We start from the raw sequence: 11648 nt of genomic DNA on the forward strand, positions 1-11648 counted from the left end.
TTTTTTTTTTTTTTTTTTAGCTCATCAGCTATCACTAGTGTTAATGTATTTTATGTGTGGCCCAAGACAATTCTTTTTCTCCCAATGTGGTCCACGGAAGCCAAAAGATTGGACACCCCTGTTCTAGAGTTTATACTTACGGGTTGCAGAAATGCATGGCTTCACCAAGAGCTTAAATGAGGTAATCCCTCAACTAGAAGGAAAAACCTGAAGAAATGTCTCCCTTGCTAACAGGGGAAGGAAGAGAGCTCAGATCTGTTTTATTTTTCAAACTTTTTTTTTTTTTTGAGATGGAGTCTCGTCGCTCTGTTAACCAGCCTGGAGTGCTGTGGCATGGTCTCCACTCACTGCAACCTCCACCTCCCGGGTTCAAATTTTTCTCCTGCCTCAGCCTCCCAAGTAGCTGGGATTAGAGGCGCCTGCCACCACACCTGGCTAATTTTTTATATTTTTAGTAGAGACGGGGTTTCACCGTGTTGGCCAGGCTGGTCTCAAACTCCTGAACTTGTGATACACCCGCCTCAGCCTCCCAAAGCTCTGAGATTACAGGCATGAGCCATCATGCCCGGCCTATTTTTAAAACTTTAACAGGCTGTTTCCTATTACTACCCTAGTACTGTCAAGTTCAAGCAAAGAAAGGCTCAGAGGAACACCCAGGCATTCGGAGCTTGGAGATTCGGTTTGCGTTATTGTTGGTTAAAAAGGAAAAGAGGCACCAGACAGATAATCATTCTCCAAGGCTAACTTCACCATAATCCCACCCCAAAGACAACCAAACCTAGTTCTCTAAAACTCTCCTGCTCCCACCAACTCAAGCTGCAAGGAACTCCCACTACGCCTCAGCCATTGAAACGCTGTCATCAAGATTCTTGCTAAGCCTAAAATAATGATGCGCTCAATGGCTGGCTTAAAAATAGTCTGGGGTCCCAAAATAAGGATCCCAAAAAGTGAGGAGCGATCACAGAATTTAAATCATTCTCCCTGCCAATTTCTCCACGAAAACTCCTCGTTCATTCAGCTCCACCTCTGAACATTTCATTCAATGCACTGGTAACAAATCTGAGGTCAATTTACTTAGCACGGTACAGCAGCATCTGCAATTTCTTCTGTGGTGTGAAGAATGAGTAACAGCACAGGTAATCAAGGTATGTACATAAAAACCTGTGATGCTGAAAAAGAAAAACTCAGGAAGAAACACGGGGTTGCTGGCAGCAAAGGTGGTACCCCCAGAATGTCTCCCCCTCTCTCCAAGCAAATTTTGTCAATACAACTGCAGGAGCTGCTAAGTAGTTTCATCACCGCCTCTCTTTTATTAAATTTCTAATAAATCATAATCTGATATGTCCAGGGTCATCTACATTCAACAGGTGGATGAATTTCTAAAATGAGGCTGTAGGTATCACCCACAGGGCTGCCTACAGCACAGCAGCCAAGTCCAACAACAACATCACATAACAAAATGCAAGATGAAAGAAAATTTCTGATTCCAACCCCATTGCCAAGCAAAAGACGCTAAAGTTCTCCAACGATAGGAATACTCTGATGCCTTTTTCCAGATAAGAAACACACAGTTTTATTTGCATGGACCTTTTTTTAAAATAAGAATCTTACTAAACATTCTGTTGGGTCAGGAACAGCGGCTCATTTTGTGTTCTAAGGATATAGTTTAAACTACCAAAGGTGAAACAGCACATCTTCAAATACAGTAAGCAACATAAACACTTCTGGAGAAAAGGATCATGAGCAAATTAAATCAACAAATATTTATCGAATGCCTCAGCCTCAATACTGAAATGCCCCTGTCAGAGAGCTCCCTAAACTGAGATTTCTGTGAAAAGCAGAAAGATGTCATTCGAGTCTTCCTGAAAAATAGGCAATTAATCATACACTGCTTCAGATTAATTGCAATGCCTAAGATCTCCCACATCATTCTGCCTTTGCCCCTTAAATCTAGCTCCCTCGAATCCTCTCTGGTCTTTCAGATCACTGGCTAACCCTAAGCAAGCTTGCATTTTGACCCAGTCAGCCCACTGCTAACCAGAACTAGAACTCTCCACACATGTCCTTCCAGTCCGAAGTGTGACCTTCAGTGTGCTGCGTGTGTCAAGGTTATGCTGCCCACTAACCATGCAGCCTTCCACATCGGGCTTCCACTTGTGCCCTGCTCTTTGATGCCAATGGCAAAACCTCCTAATCCTGCTGAGCCATTTCAAACCCATCTGATGGCACATTCAACAGCTAGTTAGCTCTCTGCCTCTCCTACCAACCATCCAGATTGCTTTAGGGTTATGGAGCAAATCAGGCAGAGGGGCACATATAACACTACCAAAATCCAACCAGAATTTCAAACCCAGCCCCCAGGGAGGGGATGAAGAAAGACCACTTCAACATCTTTCAACATAAAAATCTCTCTCACATTCAATCACAGTCCATGACCTTATTTCATATCAAATGCCCAATTCCCCCCAATAGTCTGAAATCTTTTCAGGAATGTTACTGTCAAAACAGCACCCATGGGGAGACACCATCCAGGAACCAACATAACATCCCTATAAATCGATATCTAAGCTACAAATACAACAGATAGGGGAAGATGCTGCCAAGAAGCATATCAAATTCTGCTCGTCTCCTAAGTGGGCAGCAACTAACCCAACATCACCCTCTGAGAACCTGAAAGTGCAGCAGCAAGGGTGGCTGGGGAATAACACCACCAGTCCAAGACCTTCCTGGCGAACTCACTCCTCTGAAAACAGAATGTCATTGTATCATGAGAGAGAGAGGCAAGATACTGACCTCTCACATCCACAGAAGCTACTGCATTTTATAGAAATTCCAGGAGGCTCCTGGAAGCCTGGACCCTCAAATTCCAAGTGCTATGTTAACGCATTTTTCAATAGCTTTTACGAGAATGGAGAAAGACCTATCAGGTCAAGAGGTTTACAGTGATATTTAGATTTCCATTTTCTAGTCTCCTGGGTTTTTCCCCCCTTCTAAGCCCAGTTTCTGTGAATCAATGACTCGGCTACATCACACTCCCTCCTGGTGGCTCACAGTAACGGGGCTTTCTTTGGCCGCCAGCGCTCCACCAGCTCAGAGGCTCAGCTGCCAGATCCCTGATCTTGCAGCATACTTGGAGAGGAGCCGAGCACCATCTCTCTGTCAGAGCTCTGGTTCAGCCACTTGCAGCTCAGTTAAACCCATCAGGAAACCTCTAGTTTATGAGACAAGGTTTTTAGGATTCTTTTGATACAGCCAAGATAGCAACCCCCATCCACCCACTTGAGAGACAGATACATAGATGGTTAGATAGATGGACAGCTCATCTTAACTCCTGCACATTTCTCCTTTAACCAGGGATCTGCACTGCTAGAAATCTCCCACTGTCTCCCCTCTAAAGAAGACCAAAGATTGAAAAACTAACCCAAAGTACCCAATTGACAATTATGATACCACAGACAGGAACAGGCACCTTGCACACTGCAAAATGAGAATATGAACAGGCTACCCCCGCAAAGCCCTAACAGGTAGACTGATTTCCCAATGCCGGCGACTAGCAGCTTCCCCCCGCTGCACTCCCCCCCCACCACCCCACCACCCCACCACCACCACCTTTGGCTCCAAAAGCCTTGCATCAATGCAGGTCCCTTAGAAAGTCAAATTTTCACTTACTCAGATCTACCAAGAATCCCCAGTGCCTTGCTGTACGAAAACCCCACAAACGGCAGTTCTTCACCCGAGAAACCTGAGGGGCTCAGCTGGCACGGAGAGGATGAAACCCACGAATTCTTCTCTGGTTCATCAAAATTGGAGGTGTCATCGTCAGACTTGAGGGTGGGAACGAAGGGGGGAGGAGCTGGTTAAAGAAAAACAAGAAAGGGGGGGAGGAAAAAAATTTCAGCCGGATTCAACACTGTTGCGGAGAAGGGAGAAGATCGTCTTACTCCTTCGGCGCTGGCGATGGCACTGCAGCGCCTGCTTTCAATCTAGCTCGCAACCTCGGCTCCTACAGCAACAAGAGATTAACCCCTTCTCTGCCAACATGGCCACCAACCCACAGACAGGCTGCTTTCCCGCCTGGGGTAAACTGAAGAGCAAACTCAAACAGGTCACTTGGGCCAACGAAAGCACTTGGGGAACTCGTGGGGAAGCCGCTCCTTCCTGCTGTTTCCAGAAGGCTCCTACAGAGCAGCCGCTAGCTAGTGCCAGGATGCTAGATGACCTAAGCCTATGGATTCCCTCCTCCAGACAGGTCTAAATTATTAATGATTAGCACTTATCGCTGAAATAATATAGATCTTCGACATTTCGTGGATTAACAGATATGAGAGGAAGGACCAGGAAAAGGGATGTGTGAGGTTCTGGAACTCCTGTTAGGATACCACTGCAGTCTACTTCGTTCATACCTGGTCAAGTTGACTACGAGATCTTATTAACCACTTTTTTTTTAAGTTCATTATGCCTCTTCCCCAGCACAATCATGCCCATCAAATCCACTGCAGTTTAATCAGCATAATGAAGCACCAGCCAAATAAAGTTCCTACGGGTGATCTACAGCACCCCTGTGCGCCGACGATGGGAATGCACGATGGACGGACATATGCGGTTCCTACCTCCTTGGGGCTTCACTCCCGGCTGGGGGCGTGTTACATCCTTTCCACTTCCTGCCGACCTACAAAGCGCTCTCGGTCAGGGAGGTGGTCACTCGTCCATCAGTCACCAGGAGGCTGCCCATCGCGGTGGGCTCCCGGGGGTGTCCCCAGCCAGAAGCGTTACCATGGTTGCGGGCTGAGGCGTCCGTGGCGGGCCGGCCAGGCGAGTTGGGGAGGCGAGCATCACATCCCCCGCAGTGCAGGCTGCATGCTCCCGGCTCCGTGCGTGCGTGCTCTGGCTGTAACCCCACCTGGCTGCCGCCTGCGTGCCAGGGGCCAGTGCCGATCCCAGTGACAGAGCAGCATGAGTCACTGCCCGCCAGGGCTCACTAGAGCTCCCCCTAGGACAGTTGTCACAGCCCTTCACAGCCCAGGCTTCTTTTTAACTCCTCGTTTTCTGGACAAAGCTGGGTGCCAGATATGAGCAGCAAGCAGTCTGTTTTCTGCTTACAGACTCTAAAAAATCTGGCTGTTTCCAAAGTTCCCCGATGACAACACATCCGAAGCGGCACTGGGAAGTAACTGGAGCAGGGAAGGGATGTGGAGGGGAGAGGAGATGGTGCCAGAGGTCTGGCTGCTCCTGAGAAGTACAAAAGAACATTCTCAGAGCTTCAGGTACATGGAGTTGAGGTGGGAGAGGGAGGAAGATTTAAAATGTAAAATGTACACTACCAGAAAATTATTTAACACCTCCAGCCTCTCAAGAGAATTTAAATCTTCCCTGTTAGTGTCAGAATCTACTTGCTTAATACTTTAAAAATTAGCTGATGGTAAGAAAAATTAGATTGAACGCTTCAGCTCACATCCCATGTGTACTTCCATCAACATAGGCTCAAATCCAATCTGATTTCAATTACCCAGCACATTTTTAATAGCAAAAAAAAAAAAAAAGTTTTAATAGAAATTGTATTTCATAAGGATCGAAAAGTGATTTTCCATCCTGAAATAAGGAAACTCAGATAAAGACTGAGGAAATGTATGGAGAGACATTTGCAAATGATACTAACATGGAAGCAAATGGCAATTTGTTAATGGCAATTGTTCTGGAATCTGAGCTTAAATCCCAGCTCCACCACTTACTAGCTCTGTGACACTGGGAAAGTCACTTAACCTCTCTGAACCTCAGTTTCAACATGGCAATATCTATTTCAATGGACTATTAGGAGGTTTAAATAAAATAATCCACATGAAGTGTTTAGCACAGTTCTTAGCATATAGCAATCACTCCATAAAGATGACCTGTGGCCAGGCGCTGTGGCTTACACCTGTAATCCCAGTACTTTGGTAGGCCGAGGCGGGTGGATCACCAGAGGTCAGGAGTTTGAGACCAGCCTAACCAATATGGTGAAACCCCATATCTACTAAAAAAACTACAAAAATTAGCCAGGTATGGTGGCACACGCCTATAATCCCAGCTACTTGGGAGGCTAAGGCAGGAATATTGCTTGAACTCCAGAGGTAGAGGTTGCAGTGAGCCAAGATTGCACCACTGCACTCAAGCCTGGGAGACAGAGCAAGACTCCATCTCAAAAAAAAAAAAAAAAAAAAAAAAAAAAAAAAAAAAAGAAAAAAAAAAAAAAAAAAAAAAAAAAAAAAAAAGAGATGACCTGATATTATTGCTACTGCTCACAAGAGTTGCGTGTTCAGGACAGAATTTGCAGTTCTTGGAGGCTAGTGAGATACGGCAAAATCTGTATTAAATATTCTTTCCTGTGCAGGGCACAGACACATCCATGTGGATGTTTGTATTAATCGTATCATTTAATTCCTAGCAGAACTTTAATTCCTTTCCACTATATACTAATTTATCTTTAGGAAACCAAAATAGAATTCCATTTCTGAGTGAGAAATATAATTAATAGAGGGTAAAAGCCACCCACAGTGAAATAATTACAATTTTGAAATCCCGTACTATAAAATAAGATTCATCTATAAAACTCTTGCCATGCTCAAAGCTAGCTTAATGTAGTTGAGATTAGAAAAAGGGGCAGATAATCTTCAAGCTAAAAGGAAGAAGTAGGCCAGGCATGGTGGCTCACGCCTGTAATCCAAACACCTTGGGAGGCTGAGGCGGTTTGATCACCAGAGGTCAGGAGTTCAAGACCAGGCTGGTCAACATGGTGAAATCCCATTTCTACTAAAAATACAAAAAAATTAGCAGGGCATAGTGGTGCATGCCTGTAATCCTAGCTACTTGAGAGGCTGAGGCAGTAGAATTGCAATGAGGCAGAGGTTGCAATGAGCCAAGATCGCGCCATTGCACTCCAGCCTGGGGAACGAGAGTGAAACTCTATCTCAAAACAATAAAAAAATGAAAGAGAAGTCAATGTGAAATATACTAGCTGGTAACAGGTGAGACATTCACAGCAAAGATTAAAAGCTAGGGATATAAACCTCTAGACACCTAGTCAGTCAAGTACAACAGGAAAGTTTGAAAACACGGGCTTCTTAGGGCCACATTCAGACAGAGGAAAAAGCCACAGCCTGAAGCCAAAAAGAAGCGGGGGAAGTGGAAATATTCTGCCCTCCAGAAAACGATGAGGATGTTCACCCTTGTCCAGGGCCCTTCAGTGGGAAAGAAATAAAGCAATAGGAAGAAACAGTAAACCTCAGGAAGAGTGTCCACATTTACAGTATACTGCTACAATTCAAGAATTTAACATGAATACTGGTCCAGAATCACCAAGCCCTTGGAGTACTGGCAGATACAAGTGGAGAACAACTTGTAGAGGCATTTTTGTAACCCAGGGCACACAGGATTTTCTCTTCCCCCCTACCCCAACACCCTCCCCTTCCAATCCCTACCAGCAATAAATTCGCAATTAAAAAGTAAAACCCAACCACTACACATTATGGGAGCAACAGCAGATACAAGAAATGGGAGAACTGGCCCTCCAAAAGCTGCAGATAAAAGAACAATCTAAAATGAGCCATAAAGTACATTTTTATTATCAAAGTAAATTAGTAGAACTTCTTTTTTTTTTTTTTAAGAACTTCTAATAAAAGAACATGACACTGAAAAAGAACCAGGCGCATTTGAAAGAAACCAAACTGAACTTCCAGAAATAAAAAGTCTTGTTCTTGAATTTAAGATTAAAAATTCACTGAATGTGTTAAATAGCAGACTAGATACAGCTGAAGAGAAACTTAGTGAACTAGCAGTTAGGTCTGAGGGAATCACATAGAACCTTGATACTTAAGCTGTGGTCTGTACACTGGTATTATGACTATCACTCAGGAGCTGGTTAGAATTTAATTCTTTAAGAATCTCAGGCTCTTCCCTATACCCACAGAATCAAAACCTACATTCTAACAAGATCCCCAGGTGATTCACAGACATACCACAGTTCAAGAAGCACCTGTATACAATGCAACACACAGTGCCAAAAGATGGAAATCATGAAAGGTCGGAAGACAAAGACAGAATGAAAAGATCCAATATACATCTAATAGGGGCACAGAAAGAGAGATTAGAGAACTACTTTAAAATCTGGATGCTGCATTTTTCAAGGACTGTATAAAATCTGGTCAAGTCCAAAAACTAACAAGTATGTGATCACATATATCTTAGGGACATAATTCTTCTATTTCTTGTACCTTATATAAAATGTCTCTTTTTTGATCTTTTTTAAGATCACATAAAATGTGATTTTTTTTTGCTTTAATACAGGTATTTTTAGTTTGCTGAAATCATATCGATCTTGAGTATATGTTGATGAAAGTACACACAGCACCCCCGTACACAGCACAGTACCAGGTACATAGTAGGTGCACAGTAAATATTTGCTAAGCAAATACATAATTAAATCGCAAGAACATGGATCTTGTAAAGAGAGCACCTAACATGACACAGGTCACAAACAGGGTACTTGTTTGAATTAAATGAAGAAGTTTTAAAAGTCAACACTGTTCTGTCTGAAAAATATGTTAATGAGTACCTACACTAATCGTTTCTGATACAGTATTATGAAATCATCAGCTCCCTCTGCTGCCACATATCCACCACATTCACTAATAACAAATAAGAAATCATATAGTAAGATCTATTGTTCACTGGTAAAAGCCACTAAAAAAAAATAGGAAAAAAACTTTCCACATATATATATAAATTTTTTTTTTTACTAAATCAGCCTGTTTGAGGTAACAACAGAACACAGTCTCCTTAGTGGCAGAGGCTATACAAGTAACTTCTTGAGGTTTTGTGTGTGTGTGTTTTTTTTTCCAGTTATGAGATAGATAGCAGAAACAAAGAGCTATTTTAGGAGCTGTAGTTAAATTCTCTTCTATAAATTCTCTCTCTCTTTTTTAATCCTAACATTCATTAAAAGCTTTTGGGAGAAAAAATTATCATCTTCAAAAATATTTGGAAAAAAACAAGGAAAGGAGAACCAAATGGATTTGTCCTCTTGGAACTCCTTCTAATGTGCTCCTTTCAGCTCCAGTTACGTCATTCCCACATTTGAGTTTCCAACATAGCCCACTAACTCCTCAAAGAATACCTGGCTGTCCTTACTCAATGTTTAATATCGATTTTTAAGGGAATGAATGAATAACAAGAACCTTACCTGGGAGATAATTATTTAGACCTAATGTGCCATTCTACACAACATGCCACTTCAAGAAACCCAGGAAATGATATGCTTCAGAGTACCCAATTTATTCATGAAGAACTGGCATATTAAAAAAAAAAAAAAATCTGAGCCTAGTAAAACTCCTAAGACTTTTAATCATCACTAGGGATTGCAGAAGTGGGAGATGAATAACAGCCAGCACTGTGTCATAAAGGATGAAGGCACATAAATAATTATTGTGTGATTATATAATGAATCAGGACTATGCCTAGAATACCGTGGGCATGCGCTAATAGTCAATCAAAAACGCTTTCAACTTCATCTCTTTACCATGATGTCCCTCACCCCTTTAAAATATGTTAATTGACTAATTAGACGCTACGTTAAAATTTAAGGGAGAATTACCAAAAAATTGGCTATCTTCCAGTTGCTTAAAATCAGCAGCACTACTGTGATCATACTTATCAATGTTATGAAGATAGAACTGTGAAATAAGCGAAGAGGAGAATATTTGTGTTATTTAGAGGTCAAGAGATGGGTGTGAAAAGCAGAGAATACATAAACTGACTGATGGCAAGTTTTGCCGATGGGGAATGCGGCACATTTTGCGAGTTCCTGCAGGAAAGTGTCACGGAAGGGATTTAATCTCAAGAGCTGGTTAAAAGGTATCTTCATGAGCTGGAGTAGAGAAAAGTACTACTTTAGAAAAGCCCCAGAAGCCAGAGCAGTAGCCAAAGAGCGTAGTGAATTATGAGGTGGGAAAGAAAATGAAAGTGAAGTCTTGGTGGATTGACAGATATAAAACCAGAGTTTTGGAGTGCTGGTTTAGTGTCAGTACTGAGGTGCATACAATCATCTCAATAGTGATGGGTGGAAGAGGCTGGTGCCAGAAACCTCTAACAGACAAGTCTAAAATAGTCAACATGACAAGTTCCACACTAAGGAAATGATAACAGAAACAGAGAGGACGGGATTAACAGGAGACAGGCTTGTAATATTATGAGATAGATATATATAGGTTTTCATCCACGGTTCCTAGCTCATGACTCCCATATTCCTTGTGACAATCTTTTGTTATTTAGGGGTGTTTCAGGCTTTAGAAGCAGGCCTTGAAAAACAGAATTTCTCTCTCTCTCTCTCTCTCTCACCTCCTCCTGCCCTCCTTTTATCTGTCCAAGGCAGCACTCTCGTCCTCCCCAACCTTTCTGTCTTGGAGCTGGCTATAAAGAAATTTCCTCTATCTTGTCCAGGCGCGGTGGCTCACACCTATAATCCCAGCACTTTGGGAGGCCGAGGCGGACGGATCACGAGGTCAAGAGATCAAGACCATCCTGGCCAACATAGTAAAACCCTGTCTCTACTAAAATACAAAAATTAGCTGGGTGTGGTAGCACACACCTGTGGTCCCAGCTACTTGGGAGGCTGAGGCGGGAGAATTGCTTGAAACCAGGAGGCGGAGGTTGCAATGAGCCAAGAGCAGGCCACTGCACCCCAGCCTGGCACCTGGCCACAGAGCAAGACTCTGTCTTAAAAAAAAAAAAAATGAAATTTCCCCTACCTTGTCTGATTGTAGGTCAGAAGACCCCATTTCAGAAGCAGTCCTGCCCCATAACCTGGAGGAATGAATGCCACACTCAGAGTCCAAGAAGAATCTGAACAGACAGGCCTTGCTGGGATTCCCCACTCAATCTATTAGGATTAGATCATAGCCTTTTTGTGCAATTCCATTTCTATATGGCTGTTGATCATGCCTATCCAATGGAGTCTCATGAAAGGCCCAAGAGGACAGGGTTCAGAGAGCTTCTGGATAGCTGAACACGTGGAGGTTCCCGGAAGGGTGACCAGGAGGCCGTGGAAGCTCGCAACCCTTCCCCTATACCTCGCCCTATACATCTCTTCATCTTTATCCTTTATGATGTCCTTTAGAATAAATCGGTACATGTGTTTTACAAAGTTCTGTGAGCAGCTCTAGCCAATCAATTGAACTCAAAGAGGGGGTTGCAAGAACCCCAATTTGAAGCCAGTCAGTGAGAGTTACAGAGGCCTGGACTTGCGAGTGATGCCTGAAGAGGGGACATTCTTGTGGGACTGAGCCCTCCACCTGTGGGATTGCGCCAGAACTGAACTGGAGGACCCCTAGTGGTGTACACTGCAGAACTGACTGCTTGCTTGGTCGTGGGGAGAAAGCCCCCACACATTTGGTCACAGAACTCTTCTGCGGTGTTGACAGTTGTGGTGTGCAAGTGGAGGAAAGACAGTTTGAGTTTTTCCACATTCAGGTTATAGAAAGAAGTAGCAGAATCTGGCTGGGCATGGTGGCTCACACCTGTAATCCCAGCACTTTGGGTGGCAGAGACAGGCTGATCATGTAAGGTCTGGAGTTCGAGACCAGCCTGGCCAACATAGTGAAACCCCATCTCTACTAAAA

General features: G+C 43.4%; 1 protein-coding gene across 8 annotated transcripts in view; it reads right to left on the reverse strand.

The window, feature by feature from the left end:
- CIT (citron rho-interacting serine/threonine kinase) overlaps positions 1-11648 on the reverse strand; it is a 193793-nt gene that overhangs the window by 116426 nt on the left and 65719 nt on the right. For all 8 annotated transcript variants that reach the window (XM_017510218.2, XM_017510212.2, XM_017510211.2 and 5 more), the window contains exon 9: positions 3670-3853. In XM_017510218.2, coding sequence (XP_017365707.1) covers positions 3670-3853 — 184 coding nt within the window. The remainder of the gene's footprint in view (positions 1-3669; positions 3854-11648) is intronic.

This window comes from Cebus imitator, unplaced genomic scaffold, assembly GCF_001604975.1.
Source record: "Cebus imitator isolate Cc_AM_T3 unplaced genomic scaffold, Cebus_imitator-1.0 Scaffold434, whole genome shotgun sequence".
Classification (NCBI taxonomy): domain Eukaryota; kingdom Metazoa; phylum Chordata; class Mammalia; order Primates; family Cebidae; genus Cebus; species Cebus imitator.